General features: G+C 39.5%; 1 protein-coding gene across 3 annotated transcripts in view; it reads right to left on the bottom strand.

Annotated features, from left to right (window-relative positions):
- Nucleotides 1-17,037, bottom strand: part of NBAS (neuroblastoma amplified sequence) — a 335,385-nt gene extending 318,348 nt beyond the window's left edge. For all 3 annotated transcript variants that reach the window (XM_018055620.1, XM_018055621.1, XM_018055622.1), the window contains exons 1-6: nt 16,827-17,037; nt 14,692-14,746; nt 13,012-13,048; nt 10,425-10,502; nt 10,030-10,077; nt 5,180-5,223 (exon numbers count right to left, since the gene is read on the bottom strand). In XM_018055620.1, the coding sequence (XP_017911109.1) occupies nt 5,180-5,223; nt 10,030-10,077; nt 10,425-10,502; nt 13,012-13,048; nt 14,692-14,746; nt 16,827-16,943 (379 nt within the window). In that variant the 5' untranslated portion in view covers nt 16,944-17,037. The remainder of the gene's footprint in view (nt 1-5,179; nt 5,224-10,029; nt 10,078-10,424; nt 10,503-13,011; nt 13,049-14,691; nt 14,747-16,826) is intronic.

The raw sequence follows: 17,376 nt of genomic DNA, 5'->3' as shown, positions 1-17,376 counted from the left end.
GAAATGCGGTAACAACAATCTGGCTCCTTCTCTCCAGGCATACACAGGAAACATCATTTGGCAGATGAGAGTTATGCCCATAAAGATGAGTTAGATGATAAGCAAATGATCATTACCTCACATTATATGAAATGGAAAGAAGCCATTAATGCAGCATTAAAGTCATAAATTCACACATTCAGAAGCCAACAAAATAAAACATTAGTTCTCAAAGCATTATTATCTCATTCATGCGGCCACATTAACTGTATGCAGTAGAGTGAAAAGTGAAAGTCGCTTAGTAATGTCCGACTCTTTGAGACCCCATGGACTACACGGAATTCTCCCAGGCCAGAATACTAGAGTGGATACCCTTTCCCTTCTCCAGGGAATCTTCCCAACCCAGAGATTAAACCCAGGTCTCCCTCATTGCAGGCAGATTCTTTACCAGCTAAGCCACCAGGTACCAGCCCATACACAGTAAAAGCTCTAACAAATGTTACAAGCTGTCTGAAATACAGAAGGGTTATCTTCCCATTTTCATGTTAACTCACAGATTTCTTGGTTTACTTATGGACTCAGAGCAGGGTCTAATGTCAAAGCTCAAAGGGGCCCTGAGTGTCTAGATCACTCCTAGATTCTGAGCACACTTCTCAGAAGCCCACCACATGGTCCCCAAGCCCCAACGCAACAAGAGGGAATCATTGGGGAAAAGGTAACTGAATATCCCCAACTATTCCAGGAATTTCTTGATCCTTATACTTTATTTACTCCAAACGTGGTCCACTTCAGTGCTGGTGAAAAACCTATACAAAGCAAATTGAGAAAAACCTGGAACCCCGAAGTTTTAAAAAGTCACAAAAACTACTCACCTTCTATTATTCTCAGAAAGATACTAAGTAAACATGGCTTCTTATCTATCCCTATAGTTCTAATTGTGGTATGTATACACACTTGTGTACAAAAGGAATAAAAAACATGAGTATTGGAGAAGGAAATGGCAACCCACTCCAGTATTCTTGCGTGAAAAATCTAAAGGACAGATGAGCCTGGTGGGCTAGTCTAGGGCACTGCAGAGTCGTACACAACTTAGCAACTGAACAACAACACACAATCAGGCAGATTGTGATTTGGGGAAATAGTTCTTGATGGAAATGTGACATAAAATGAAGAGTGAAGTGATCTAGCAACATGGAAAACAGAGTTTTGTAAGAAAGTAACATCTGTGTATAGAATAATAATTGCAAATATTCAAACAATAAAGTCCATGGCTGAAGAAAAAAAAAAAACCATGAGTATTATAATTACCCACAAACTTATATATAATATATATAATTAATATATATTTATATATTATTTATTTTATATATAATTATATATAAATATATTTCATATAATATAAATTATACAAAATATATATAAAATGTGTATAATATATATGAAATACATACATATATGTGCATATGTACATACACACACATACACACATGAATTTACAAAATTAACTCACAAGAAATAAGGAAATACACTATGTTCATAGATTCATTTACAAAATCATTTTAGTAGTTACCAAATACCATTATCCACTTGATATGGCCAAAAGCTGTGTGCCTACTATGTGTTAGACACCACGCTAGGAACTACAAATGAAAAAAAAAAAACCAAGTTCAGTAACAGAAAAACCCTGCCTTCAATCTAATCAGGAATCACACAAGCAAACCAACAATTGAAAACGGAAAGGAAATCAGGCTAAGTGCAATGATACAGGTACAAAAAGTCCTACAGAAACGTCAAGAAAAAATGCACAAATCATGAGGAAGAGGCCAAGGAAAAAAAGGTTGCCCAGAAAAGCTGATGTCTGAACTAAAACATGAGAGCTAATTAATTAAATGGAACGGTGGATGCATCTAGACTAACGGAACCATCACCACCACGGTATAAAGAGCACAATGGGCTCAAAACTGCAAGCTACTAGACACCAGACCACGGGACACATGACAGGGCCATCTCACAGGACAGACAGGCAGACTAGAGCTAGTCTTATTTCCTGAACTAGAAAATGAGAGCTGCATTCTACAGTCAACGGAGCACAAGTGAAAGGTCTTAAGCACATCTTACAGTACTAGTCACAATAGCAATAACTTAATGTCCCCTAAGGACTCAGCATGTCAGACATTATTCTAAGAGATGTGTATGTGTATATATATACATATATAGGCTCACATCATTTCCCCACAACCCCTTGTACAGGTTTGAGCCCGTATTACAGATCACTGAGGCTCAGAGACATAAAGTATCAATAACATGTCCAAGGTTAGTATCTAGAAAGCAGCAGAGCCAGACTTAAAGGGAACCTTGATAGAATTCTCATTGAAGAATGATCAATTTGACAAGCAGTGTAAAGTATGGATTAGTGAAGGGCATATAGAAGAAAACCTGGTTAGGAGACTGTTGCAAGAAACCAAACAAAAAAAACATTATGAGCCTGAACTAGGGCTGAGACAGATGACGTGCACAAGCAGCAAGCAAGCGTCATTTAAAAACATTCTAGGGTCCTGGTGAAATTAAGATGAGTCTTCTCCATTGCATCACTCAGTATATGCGCGATGAATTATTTCTCTCTGTCCCCCACGATGGGCTAAATCCTTAAATCTAGGTAACCTATATCTTATTCCTTGTTGTATACACAGTGCCTAGGATAATAGTGCCTGGTATGGTGGCAACGAAATAAATCTTTGTCAAGGAAAGAAAGAAGGGAGGGAAGGTAAAAGAAGAGAAAATGCCTCATTTTTGCCTTGGTACAGATGAGAGTACCACTGACCAGGGTACTGAGGGAACGGGGTACTCCAGGTAACAGAATGGAAGGAACAGATTTCAAGAAGCGGAGGTGAATTTATATAAATATGTAGGAGAAGTTTCACATTTGCTCTTAAGTGACAATACACACTGTGTAAAGCTAACTCCGTAACAACTCTATTTATTAGTTGATCCACTAGTAGACAGTCCATGGGGTCCAAAGAGTTGGACATGACTGAACACAAAGCACAGACATGGAATTGGGGCTTCCCTGGTGTTTCAGATGGTAAAGACTCCACCTGCAATGCAGGAAACCCAGGTTCGATCCCTGGATCAGGAGGGTTCCCTGGAGAAAAGAATGGCAACCCACTCTGGTATTACCTGTCTGCAGAATTCCACCGACAGAGCCTGGCGGGCTACCGACCATCAGGTCACAGAGTCCAACATGACGAAGCAACTAACACACACGCATACATGGAATTGTACAAGAATAATAATTCTAACATACTAATATAATTAATATCACCATTAACGTGGGACTCAAAACATTTTTAAAACATTTGATTTTTACATCTGAACAGCTGATAATGAGAAGGAAACTGGCCCTAGGCCACCAATGGTGCATTTGACCATGAGCTTAAGCCCAGCCGGGGGAATCCTGTCTTCCCACCATTCCGTAGATTTCAAAACTATCAATGCCTCCCTTCTCCTGGCTCTTTCATTGTCAATTATTTTAATCTAATGCTGTTTTTTAATTTAAAAAAATTATTAAAAAGCAGAGACATTACTTTGCTAACAAAGATCCATCTAGTCAAGGCTATGGTTTTTCCAGTAGTCATGTATGGATGTGAGAGTTGAAGTACAAAGAAAGCTGAGAGAGCCGAAGAATTGATGCTTTTGAACTGTGGTGTTGGAGAAGACTCTGGAGATTCCCTTGGAATGCAAGGAGATCCAAGCAGCCCATTCTAAAGGAGATCAGTCCTGGGTGTTCATTGGAAGGACTGATGCTGAAGCTGAAACTCCAATACTCTGGCCACCTGATGCGAAGAGCTGACTCACTGGAAAAGACCCTGATGCTGGGAAAAATTGAAGGCAGGAGAAGGGGACGACAGAGGATGAGATGGTTGGATGGCATCACCGACTCAACGGACAGGAGTTTGAGTAAGCTCTGAGAGTTGGTGATGGACAGGGAGGCCTGGTGTGCTGCAGTCCGTGGGGTCGCAAAGAGTTGGACACAACTGAGCGACTGAACTGAACTGAATGCTGCTTTAAGGTAAAATATGTATACCTTGTTCTTCCAAGCAAATGGGGAAAAGGGCATGAGAAGCACTAAATACAGTGTCTGGCACACAGTAAGGACACAAGTGGTTGTCATCACCAGTGACCATGGTTATCATCATCACGATTCCAACAACCTCTCCACTGTTAAAAGTAACACAAGGTCAGACAAATGTAAGTGGAGGTCCTGTAAATAAAACATAATAGATGCATTTATGTAACAGCGCATACACTTACTTGTTTTCTTCCAAACCTAAGCCTTTTCACACATAGCTCTCATAGATCAAAACACTCTCCCTGCCTTCTCCTACCGTCTACTCATTCGTAAGCTTCCTCTCCAAAAGTCACTTTTTCTGAACAATCTCCTCTCACACTCTTGGTTAAACTCTCACTCTGCTCTGTATTTTTCCTTCAGATTTATCAAAATCTGTAAGAACATATCTGAACATGCCTTGCGAAGGGCTTCCCAGGCGGCACTAGCAGTAAAGAATCCACCTGCCAGTGCAGAAACTGCAAGAGACACGGGTTCGATCCCTGGGTCAGGAAGATCCCCTGGAGAAGGAAATGGCAACCTGCTACATATTCTTGCCTGGAAAATCCCATGGGCAGAGAAGCCTGGAGGGCTTACGGTCCCTGGGGTCGCAAAAGAGTCAGACACAACTGATCACACACACACATGCCTCATGAGGTAAAGGCTGATGCATTTTTGCTCATGATCAAACCCCTCAAACCCAGAAAGATGTCATATATATACACAAATGATACTCAGTAAATTTCTGCTGAATCGTGTATCAAAGAATGATCAAATCCCAGACTATTTACTAGTTTATATCTGACCAACTCTGGACATACCTACAAATGATTTTCTGCATTCAATTCAAAATAAAAGAGTACAGACACTTACAAGAACATTATTAAAACTGGCTAAGAGTTTTGTAGAACATGTCAATTTCATATCTCTCCAAAATTCACATCTTAAAACAGAAATCGATTAAGATGTGTTAAAATTATTTTAATAAATTCATAATCATCCTTGCCAATAAATAGCATCTATTCTGATTTTTAAGAAATATTAATTGTTGTAAATTTGAATTTCTCATTTTTTGAATATTCTGGAAACTCTTACCTTGACATTTCCCAATAATAGATGTAAAATCATCTTTTGCAGACCTGCAAAAGACATATGTAAAATTAAGACAACAGTTTTCCCATAACAATACTGTGTAGTACTACTGTAAGACACCACAGACCAGACAACTTCTCTAGACAACATTAATGTTTAATGACATTCCTTCCCTCATACAGATAGGTTCTGTGCCACAAATGAGACACTTTCATTGGTAACAATGTTTTCTTTCAAACTTATTTCACTAGGTACATAGCTACAGTAAGAATACAGCAATACAAGCATTAGTGATTTTAAGCACAGCCTTTTAATACCATAGAGATGCCTGAACCCTAGACCCAAAGGCTCTGATTTAGTAAATCTGGGATGGGGCCCAAGCAAAAGTATTTTTTTTAAGTTCCACAAATGGATCCTGGTTAGCTTCCCTGGTGGCTCAGAGGGTAAAGCATCTGCCTGCAATGTGGGAGACCCAGGTTCAATCCCTGGGTTGGGAAGCTGGAGAAGGAAATGACAACCCACTCCAGTATTCTTGCCTGGAAAATCCCATGGTCAGAGGAGCCTGGCAGGCTACAGACAGTCCATAGGATTGCTTAAGAACCACTAATGAGTATCATATCACAGATTTTAATCAGGGGAAAAACTCTTGTTTTCATAAGTCAAACAACTTTAACAAGTGACCATATTCATATATATTATATATATATAAATGACCTACTCGATATCTGTATTCTTGAAATATATACCAAATTAGCCTAATTATTATATCTTCAAAAATGAAAACTGTTAAACCTTCTAGAAAAGAATTTATAAGCAATTATCCAAAACTTTAACATCCATGGTATTTGATCTAGCAATTTAATTTCTATAAAGTTATCCCTAGGAAATAACTACAGATATACACAGTTAAAGGCAGTTAATGCAGTCTTATTTATGAAAAAGAAAAATACAGCCAGTATAAAGAGATTAATTATTAAATTTTGCTACATATACTCTATGAAATATTATGTAATTATTGTATGTGACATGAAAAGATGCTAACAATGTATTAATTTACAGAAGTTAAAGAAAAAGGTATCAAATAGAATGCAGAGTATCATTCTACTAAATATACACATAGTTTATACACACACACAAATTTCAAAGAACATACATCAAAATGTTAATAGTGGACCACTTTTGGACCATAAAATGTGCTGTTCTTTCATAAATACGTAACTGTATTTTCTAACATTTGTAAAATAAGCGTTACCTTTAAAACAAATTTTAAAGACAAAGATTTTTAGCCATTTCTTAAATTATATTAACAAAATCCAGCTATAATTATGGAAATAAACTTCCTTAAGAAATTAAGACTATACACCCTCCACATGGTCTAGAACAAAAAAGAAATGACCTCACAAGTGAATCTGACTTAATGTCAGCTCTTGTAACCTGGACAAAATAGTCAACATGATTTCATTTTTGCTTTCACTAAACAGGATAAGTAGCCGCAACTTCAGAGTTCAGAGAAGATTAAATCAGACATCACATATAAATTAGCATGAACTAGACCAGGTGGCGCTAACAGTAAAGAACCTGCCTGCCAGTGCAGGAGATACAAGAAACAGGGGCTTAATCTCCGGGTCGGGAAGACCCCCTGGAGAAGGAAATGGCACCCCACTCCAGTATTCTTGCCTGGGAAATCCCATGGACGGAGGAGCCTGATGGGATACACTCTATAGGGTCACAGAGAGCTGGGCACAACTGAAGTGACTTAGCACACAGAGTGAAGTAATACAGTCACAAATAATAGTTTGTTCTTTTTGCTGGAAAAGGGGAGGAAGGGAGGGGAGACAAATCTGTTTTGTCAAAACGTCACAGAATATATTCACTTAAGATACTCGAGCAAATTGGGAGGAGGGGAGGCAAAGGTGCCTTTTTTATGAGTCCCTTATTCTAATGCTTTTTATTGTGTTTCATGAAAGTTTCTAATCAGTTCCCATATTTATAACAGCCCATAATCACAAGAAAATATCACTTCAATACTTGGGAAAAGAGGAAGTATGTATTAAACACTTATAGTCCATAACCACCAAATGACAAGTAGCAATTCACAAACTGTTTTTCACCCATGTGAACTCCACACATAAGCAGGTTAAGTGTCATAGTAGAGCATGCGATTGAGGCCTTTGCCACTCACCTCAAAACTGAAGATGAGGGACAGCAGCCTAGCCCTGCACTGCCAATAGCAGAGCTGTCTCCTCAACTATAGAGTTTCAGCTTTGCATGTTTTCCACTAAAACTATCTCCTGTTTATAACCGCTTCCTAATATTGAATAACAACCCCAGACACTATAATTATCTTTCATATTCTAATTCAATCTACAAATATTTACTGAATACTGAGTGCCGACTACTATTACTACTGGAGTCAATCTTAGATTGCATGTGCTCCTCACTGTGGTAGAGAAGACACAAATGAGCAGTGAGAATAAACATCTTACAAATTCAGGCACAGCCACTAGTCACAGCATTGGCTTTGGGGATCCACCTTGCCCTTTTTCTTTGCTGACTACCCCACTTTGCTCAAAGACATTTCCCTCTGGTTACTGCAAAGTAAGTGTGGGTGTCTATCTGCGACAAAAGCAACTGAATGCCAATGTGAACAAGAGAGTAGGCTCTGCCCCATAATATCCTCTCCAGAATCTGCTTCCCCATCCCACTTGCTGACAGACCAGGCCACTAAAACATAAACTAAGCACCTATTACATCCAAGGAAATATACAAGTGCAAGGGGAAAAAAAAAAAAAAGAAAACAGTCCATGCCTCCAAGGAACACACAGTATAAGGGAGCTGAGACTTCAGATCCCATTCACTGGAGTTTTAAACAAATGGCACCCCCTTGGAGGAGTGCAAAGCAGAGGCCATAAATATACTGGAGGAAACCCACATGTAAACATATTGGCATAGATGGCTAAAAGGCATGACCAAGAGGTAGTACAAATTTGTAGACAAGAGCATGAACACTGAAGCTAGGAGAGCTGATTTCCAATCCCTGGGCAAGTTATTTCACCATACTGTGCCAGAGCCCTCATTCCTAAAATAGAGAGAAAGGACTTCTGCAAGGATTGAGCTAACATGTGTAAAACACCTACAACAGTGCCCAACACCATTAGCATTACCTTTTTATCATTAATGTGTTGATTATTATAGGAGCATCAAGGATTGATACCCAACCAATAAAGGGAAGGGGATCCAATGGGAATAAGTCCCTGAAAGGTTTTCTCATATACTGCCTCTTGGCCCCAAAAGTCTTTAAATATACCAAGTTACAAAACTCTTGCAAATTCAGACCAGACGAATAAGATCTTGACGACCATCACGTCTGTTGCCCAGAAATCTTCCCTCACTGCTTAGTCTCCAATGCATGAGCAGACTCCTACAGAGCTGGCCTATGTATACGTTTTATAAATATTATTGTACATGCTAACAATCCAGTAGCAAATCCTCTTACAAAAGCAAATAATTACTTTTTTTTTTCTTTTCATCACAATTTTTAGTAACAAGTTCCAGAAACCTTTAGTCAAAATCTCCTTCATAAGCCTAAGCATCAGTCCTTTGTCACATGTGTATTCCAGTCCTACCAACTAAAACCATTCCATTAACGTCTCCATTTTGTGAGGGGGAAAAAAAGATGGCAATTTTGACTACTATCTGCTGTTCATAAAGAAGTCACACGATATACACATTTCTCTAAGAGAAACACTTCACATCACCGCAGCAAACGGAGTAGGAAGTACCAGCCCATCTCTGTGAACAATTATCAGCTAAAATACCGTGCCCCCGAGGCTCACTCTTGCTGTTAGAGAAGAGGGCCCTGCCTATCAAAGCCATGCGGAATGAAGAGTGAAGTTCTGAAAAGCAGTCATTATTGCCAATCATCTCTGTCCTGATGGTTTCAAGAATGATCACAGAGGCTCAAGATCTGAAGTCAGAGCCCCAAAGGGAGCTAACCCTCCATCTACTCCCCTAAAAGTTATCCAAAGCTAATTCCAGTTGTTTGGATAAATGAAAGAAGAAATTTTGCAAAGAGAAACAGTGTGCTAAAAACTGAATGCTTATTAAAATGAGTTTTAGTCCACAATAAACTAGCAGAAAAAACTTCTGACTGGTATCCAGGCAGCCTGAAATTTCCACCTCAGTTGCTTATATTTTGAGACTCAAGACTTGGGGCTTCCTGGAGATAGGAGTGGCTCCCAGATTTAGAGGTACAATATGTTTAGTCTGCTGTTGACAATTTCCTGAGAGCATAAACTAGTTTTCCTAAATTAGTTGCCAATGTTGCTATTTCTTTCACAACTGATATTCTACTTAAAAATAAAGTGCATGAGAAGCCCAGCTCGGAGAAGTCTTCTAGATGTGAATGTAATACCACTGATGTTTCAGGAGGACAGAGAATCAGTGGTCTCTAGTAACACTAAGCCTTAGTGTTCTGCAGGCCCGTGTTCCATCTACAGCTTTATGCCAACAGAGTAAAGCTGTCTCGATTGCTTTTTCACCTTCCTGAGCATCTGCTTATCTGACTTAGCAATAAAAGAAGAGTAATTTTCAGAGCTCTGGAATATATGCTTTTGTCTACTGAGAAAGTAAAATTTCTCAGGAGACAGAGTGATTCGGGGAAGTAGAAGGCATACTCTGAGAACAGTCTTCATCCTTTAATTAGCATAAGTTGGCATTTGACACCTTACAAAACTACATGAGTTAATAAAAAAAAATTCCTTTAAATATACCCCCTTTAAAAACCTGAGTTCTCACAAATCAAGTAAATCTTTTCTGAAGGGAACTGCTGAATGAACACAACTGACACTTACCTGATCTCCACACACTGGTCTTGAACAGCAGCCAAGAGTTTCCCATTGCTTTCATGGGGAGAAAGAGAAACAAATCCCTGTATGAGTATCTGTAGCTCTCATTATCGTAGATGGAACCATTTTAAGAAGTTAAAATCATTTTCAAATTTTTTCACATCTTTATCCAATTTGTGACCTTATAATTAGATGCGTATATAGGTACAAAGGCATACAAAATAATTCAATAGAGTTGCATTAATATATTTAAACAATATTAATCATGTGTGACACAGGGAATTTATATACAGTAGAAAACCAACAGAGCAAGCCATAAGGACCCTAAAATTAATAACCATAATGGAATTTAAATGCTAATCCAGGTAGAGAAACATTAGGTGAATTTTATGCATCCTTACCTTGCAAGTACCAAATGCCAGTTTATCTGTTTATTAACCAAGCGAACCAGTCCATCAGGGAGCAAGAAAGGCGCAGGGCTGAAACCACAACACATTAGCTAATTTAAAAATCTAATCATGAAAACCACATATAGTAGATAAATATTATAAACAGCAGATCTATAGTGAACAAGAGGGATTTTTTTCCATTAGGATATAAACACAGAATATTGGCAAACTCAAAACTGAAAGTAACTAATTCGATATCTGAAACTTGACCACATACATTTCTCTATTACCAAAAAAAACCCTGGTTATGTGGTCAATGATATGTTTTTTCTAAGGAAAAGATATTTGAAGGTGCCAGTAACAGCAGAGTCAGCTTATAAGAAACACTTCCTGCAACGCATACCCAGAAACACAGGCTCCAACTCCAACAAAAACAAACTCTAGCACACAGCTAAACTCACAGAGAGAAACAGAAATCTCCTAAGAAATACAAATGCAAGGAGAACAAAGTTGGAAATGGGCACAGGACAAAGAGAGGAACAGAACTGAAAACGGAGAGTGAACACCTGCAAGGGGCCACAGGAAGGACACAAGCGGGAGGTGAAGACCCGTAGAGACCAGGACCCTCAAAAGACTGTGCCATCAGTGCAAGGGGAACAAGCCAAACGTCACCAGGAGCCCAGGGAGACCTTCAAGAATCTCATCTCTGCTAGGAATTCTGATCTGGGGGGGGGATGGGAATGAAACCTCCTAATGAAAAAACAAAACCCCAAGTCTTTACAACGTGCAAGACTGGACGGTGATTTCACTTTACTCACATGCTGCAAGGTTCCCAAGCATAAGCTCACAATAGCATCATTTAGAAAAGATACAAGGAAACGATCCACCACAGGTGAATCAGGAGATCAGACAAATCAGAGGAGTAACACATGAAGAAAATCAAGAAAATAAGTGGGAAAGAAAAAATAATTCGATGGGAGGAAGAGAAACAGGAAAAAAGAAAAAACCATGGAAATTAGAAAACACAACATAGGATAAACAATATTAGTTAATTTACATCCAGTATATTTATGTTCATTTTTTAAGACAAAACAATTAATGCCATGAGGTACTTAATATTATCTAAAAGATATGGAACATGCCTGTGGTACAATCAACAGGAGAATGATAATTTCCTCTGGGGGGGAAGAAGACAGGCAAAGGTCAGGGTGGGGAGGAGTGGACTTGAGCTCTAACATGTTGCATAAAAATTAAAACAGGGCCATCTGAAGCACATATGGCAGAACAGCAACAACTGCTTTAATTCAGATGTGGATATGATCATAACAGGTTACATTACTGTCTACAATCTTCAGTCTATAATATTTCATGATTGAAAGAAAAAAAAAAAAACCTTGAAAAGGCCACTCAAAACAAATATTGGCTCCAAGAACTTTTAGGTATAATTATCATAAACTCAAGAGCACAACAACTCAACTACAAGCTTTTTGAAAGAAACATACCACAGAGAAGACTAGATGATCACCCCACGGTCTGCTCAGTCTATACACTGATCAATGTGGCCAGTGCAAGGCAAGGGACTTCTCACGAGAAAGACACCTCCTAACGCCTGAGCCTAAGGCATTTACACGCTGGACAAGGCTTACAACAGAGGGAGCTCTTGCAAGTCCTCCTCCTCAATAAATAACAAAAGAACTTACTGTTCAGGAGCACCCTAAACAGACGTCTTTTCTGCCATCCCTAACCAAGGGTTCTCAGCACTAGCAAGTGTAGCCCAGTGAGCCCAGGAAAAACAGCCTACCTCTTACACTCCCCTCCCCACGACCACCCTCTCTCTCTCTCAGTTCTCTATCACATTCCACATCCCCCAAAATAAGATAAAATTCAGTGAGAAATTCAATGCCTGCATACACACACACAATAAAAGCAGAAAAGCACTGGAGATAACCCTAGAACGAGCCAAAGGTTTGTTTTATAGGACTAGAACCCTGTTATCTCTAGAGCTCTTAAGATTAGCTTTCCTCGAGGAAAAAGCAATCTGTGGGAAATAATTCTATAAATCAATTCCTACACATGTATCTAAAAGCAAAAATATATCTTTGGTCAGATTAATCATCTCCTTGTTTCGAAAATTAGCACCAGGCCTAAAAACATACTTAACACTCAAAAGAACTAAGACGTTTCCAAGAACTGAAACCTAAGAGAATCTTCTCTGATGCACAGCAACTGAACACTGACTACAAGAGTTGATACAACAGTAAGAACAAAAAGGTTTTTAAAAAGATAACGCAAGAATAGGTCCATCTGTTCTTGAATGTGTGCATTCAAGATAAGGCTGAGAAAACATTCAGAGAATGCAGAAATGGTCATGAGATATTCTCAATAACGACTAAGGGATCAAAAATTAGCCTACATTTACCGAAAGATCTTGTCAGGGTATACCAAATGTTTGACAGGGCTGTTTTTTAAACTGGGTTCACCTGAATGTCAGCATCCATATCACAATCTGGGATTCAATTCTGAAAGCTTCAATAATAAATAGGATAATATTGTTTGTACTTGCTGTGCATACCATTTCTTTGAAGCGCTGACAACTCACCTGTACCAGATATACTGGCTTAAAAATAATAAACGATCTGTAATAAAAAGAAACAGCAAAGCCAAATATGAATGAGCTACTCTTTGGGAATCATTTTCTATTTTAGATTTACTGACAATAAGTCTAAAGTACACTATAGAGTGAGTCATTACAAAATAAAACATGGAGAATACAATACAACTCTTGACAAAAATAAATATAATCTAATATACACAATAACTCTCACAAGATCTTATATTTGTTTATATGCCTCATATATTTGTTTATATGTTTATATGTCTCAAGTCTGTATTATTCAAAACTTTGTATAACAAGTGGTTTGAGATGCAAAATTTCTCCTAAAAAAGAGGCTTTAATGAAACCATAGAGTAGAAGTCATAGTGATCACCCATGAAAACCAAAGTATCTGGATAAAGATTATGATACCATTTCACACTTTACAGCAAAGACATAAAAATAATAATGCCTAAAATGGGGAAGTCCATGGGAAACAAAATCTTCAGCACACTACTGAAAAGCAATGTTTTATATGACTCCATTTAAAATGTACACATATGTGTGAACCTGTGTACATGTTATGTATGTGACAAAAGCAAAAGGTCTGAAGGATAAGAGATTATTGCCAGGTGGTAAAATGAGGAATTATTTATTCCAATTTGTGGTCTTCTATATTTCCAAACTTAGTATATTACTTATATATATGTCCTAAATTTTCAAAATTTCAACCATTTGATAATAAAAACTGAATATGCTAGTGTGTCTTATAACAGAAGATAAAATTATTATATTTTCAATCGTACTGATGAACCTATGTGCAGGGCAGCAATAAAGACACAGAGAACAGAACTGTAGACACAGGGGGTAAGGAGAGGATGGGATGAATGGAGACAGTAGCATGGAAACACATTCACTGCCATATGCAAAACAGCCAGTAGGAATTTGCTGTATGGCTCAGGGAGCTCAAACTGGTGCTCTGTGACAACCTAGAGGGGTAGATAGAATGGGGTGACAGGTGGGAGGGAAGTTCAAGAGGCAGGGGACATATGTATACCTATGGCTGATTCCTGTTGATGTATGGCAGACACCAGCACAATACCATAATGCAATAATCCTTTAATTAAAAATAAACTGTAAAAAAATGTGTCTGTATAAACATATGAATACATCCATATGTGTATATATGTATATATACAGACACGCTTACATAGACCTATATAGTTAAGACACATGCATTTCTTTATAAAATAGGTAACATTTATGCTATTAATACTCATTTTAATCAGGCAAATTAATAGTAATTTGTTTAGCAACTGAGTTTACATTAAAACTCAAAAGGACACATTTTCAAATCCCTAAACTTCTTAAAAGAGCACAGTTACAGAATAGGAAAAAATAAGGAAAAAATTATCTGCTAACTATATCATAAATAAATAAGCTATGGTGGTGGTTTAGTCACTAAGTCGTGTCCAACTCTTGTGACCCCAAGGAATGTAACCCGCCAGGCTCCTCTGTCCATGAGATTTCCCAGGCAAGATCACTGGAGTGGGTTGCCATTTCCTTCTCCAGGGATCTTTCCAACCCAGGAATAGAACCTGGATTTCCAGCATTGCAGACTCCTAGGCCACAGGCAGACTCTTTACCAACCAAGCTATAAGGGAAGCCAAAATAAGCTATACTCACCTCTAATGGCTTTTGTGATGATAAAGGATGCACCATGTTTCCGGTTGCCTCTAGGCTGCAAATGAAAAAAAAATTTGAGAATTTTCCACTGATACTTACATAGTAAGCTATATTTCTTTGCTAATACTCAGTACTGGGCACAAGTTACCAGTATCTTTAAAACTACTTATAGATAGAAACAAAACAAGGAGAAGCAGCATAGGAAAGTGAGCATGGCAGAGATATAGGCATTTGTCAGGATGAATTCTGCAGGACAGGACAGGGATTGAGGCTGGAAAATGTTTCTAAATCAAGGCACCAGTGCAAACACAAAAAAAGTCAAGGTCTAAGACCCACACTGGTTGCCAGTTGGCACAGTCTATTTTGGAGGCCTACAGAGGCCTAAAAGGGGTTTTGCTTGTAGAAAAAGCGATAATATGGATCAATAAACTCATGCCCCAAAGCAAATTTATTGAACAGTAGCTGCATATTCATAGAGAAACTACTACAAACAGCCACACTGATATGTAACTGCTATATAAATAGTTCCTTAAGTACAGACCAAACATAGGTTAAACAATACTAGGCACTATAACCTGGAAGATGTCCTAATGGTCACAAAGTGCAGACAGATATGGCTTAAAAGCACAAAAAAAGTTATTTCATTCAACAAACATGAATCCATCATTTACTCTGCAGAAGACAAAATTTGGTTTGGGGAAGGAATATAAACATGAGTCAAATGTAGCTGACTTTCAAGAGCTTGTAGTTCAGTTAAAATCAATAGAACCAAACAAAAAAAGTGTTATGAGGTTTCAATGTAAGTTGATGCAGTACATATTTCTTTAACCAATTTATAATGTGAAGCATTTCTATAACATTATGTAATTAACCAGTGAGTGCTAAGGTGTGGAAAGGTATCCTATTCAATTAGTGGCAGCAGCAACTTTCCAGCTACGTAAGATACAAAATATCAATTGTTCGACACAAACAGAAACTATGTAAACACTTTTTTAAAATTATGCATGAGGATCTCTGCTAGCCTACAAAATATTCCAAAAGACAGAAACTGCAATGGGAAGGAGGTTAAAGAAAAGCTTATAAACTTTACAGGAGAAGCAGTACTTTCTCCACTTAAGACACTCAGCAGCCAAAAAAAAAGAAAGAAAGAAACTCAGAAAAGAGATTGTAAATAAGAATTCGTATGGGCTGGAGCCCATGATCCTTAACGAAACTCCTTTCCCACCTTGCTGCATATTTTGATCTTAAAACAGCAACTGGCACACGTTAGGCACTCAGTAAATACGTTTAATAAATGCGGGTTTCTGCTTCTTATCTCCACCCTGTGCCTGAGAGGTCCTTTCTATTGACCTACTGTCCTTTCTATTGAAACTACTGACTCCAAGGTCTAGATTACCAACACCTACGACCCCTCTTCTAACAAAGAACCCCACCCCGGGTCCTCATAAATTTTCACTCCTCAGGGCATTTTGCTCACATCACTATTATAGTGCATATTACAGCAGGTGATGAAAAAGTTTACTACACTGCCTTCCCTCTAAGACCGCAAGTACCACCAAACTTATTCACTTCGGAAGCACAGCGCCTCACAGTATCTGGGACACGTACAGACATACACATACACTCATTAATTACTTAAATAACACAGGAACTGACACAACTCGGGTCCAGATAGGAACAAAGGTTTATGCCGCGCTCCATGACAGCCCAGCAGATGCTGAGATGACTGCAGGGTCCTGGAAAATACTCCCACAGCAGGTGAGGAGCAGCCCTGCCGGAGCCGGTCCGGAGAAGGGACTACCGAGGGTCTAGGTGAGGGAAGGACCCCCGAGTCCAACGCTGTGCCTCCCCTCCAAGTAGGGACGGTGAAACAGAACCGGGGTAGTAAAGTACTCGCCTCAGAGCCCGAGGTTTCGCCCCCCGCCCCACCCCGAGAGCCGAATTAGGAGTCCAGGAAGCATGCCAGAAACTCCACCTGGGGGACCCGGACCCCCGTTAGCTCGCGGTGCCGTTGCCAGGACGACCGCACAAGCAGTGGAGCCCGGTTCCATCACCCTACGTGGCTCCGGCTACGGGTCTCTGCCGGGGCAGCGCTGGCACCAAGCTGGCGGCAGCCCGGGCGGGGCCTGGTTCACCTGTACTTCCGTCTCCGGGGGCCACTCGGTGTTGACCAACAAGTCATAGAGTATCGTCTCCTCCTCGCCCTCCGCAGCGCCTGGATTCACGGTCGGCAATGGCTCGGAGGACGCCATATTTGCCCCCACCAAGCGCCGGGGCAGGGCCACTACGGCAAGCCGCGGCGGACAAGCTTCCCCGGCCACGCCACCTCTGATTCCCGGGAAAGGGGTGGAGTTAACCCGGGGTGGAAAGGAAATGCTGAGTTGAAACCCTTCTTTGAGTAGGCGAAACAACCTCTCGCTTTGTCTCGCGGTACAACTTACATTCTGGTCTTGGTACGCTCCCTCTTTATTAATTGCATGAGATCAGCCACATCCCAACCTCTCTTACCCCGTCAGCTTCTATAAAACGAAAGTGACAGAACTGTCTTCCTGAGATCCTTTCCAAGGCAAACCATTCATCATCACAGGAATCCAAGTCTATGCCCCAACCTCTAACGTGGAAAAAGCTGAAGTTGAAAGGCTTTATGAAGTGAAGTGAAGTCGCTCAGTCGTGTCCGACTCTTTG

The sequence above is a fragment of the Capra hircus genome, chromosome 11 (assembly GCF_001704415.2).
Source record: "Capra hircus breed San Clemente chromosome 11, ASM170441v1, whole genome shotgun sequence".
NCBI lineage: Eukaryota > Metazoa > Chordata > Mammalia > Artiodactyla > Bovidae > Capra > Capra hircus.
This window is presented reverse-complemented; position numbering and strand designations above follow the sequence as displayed.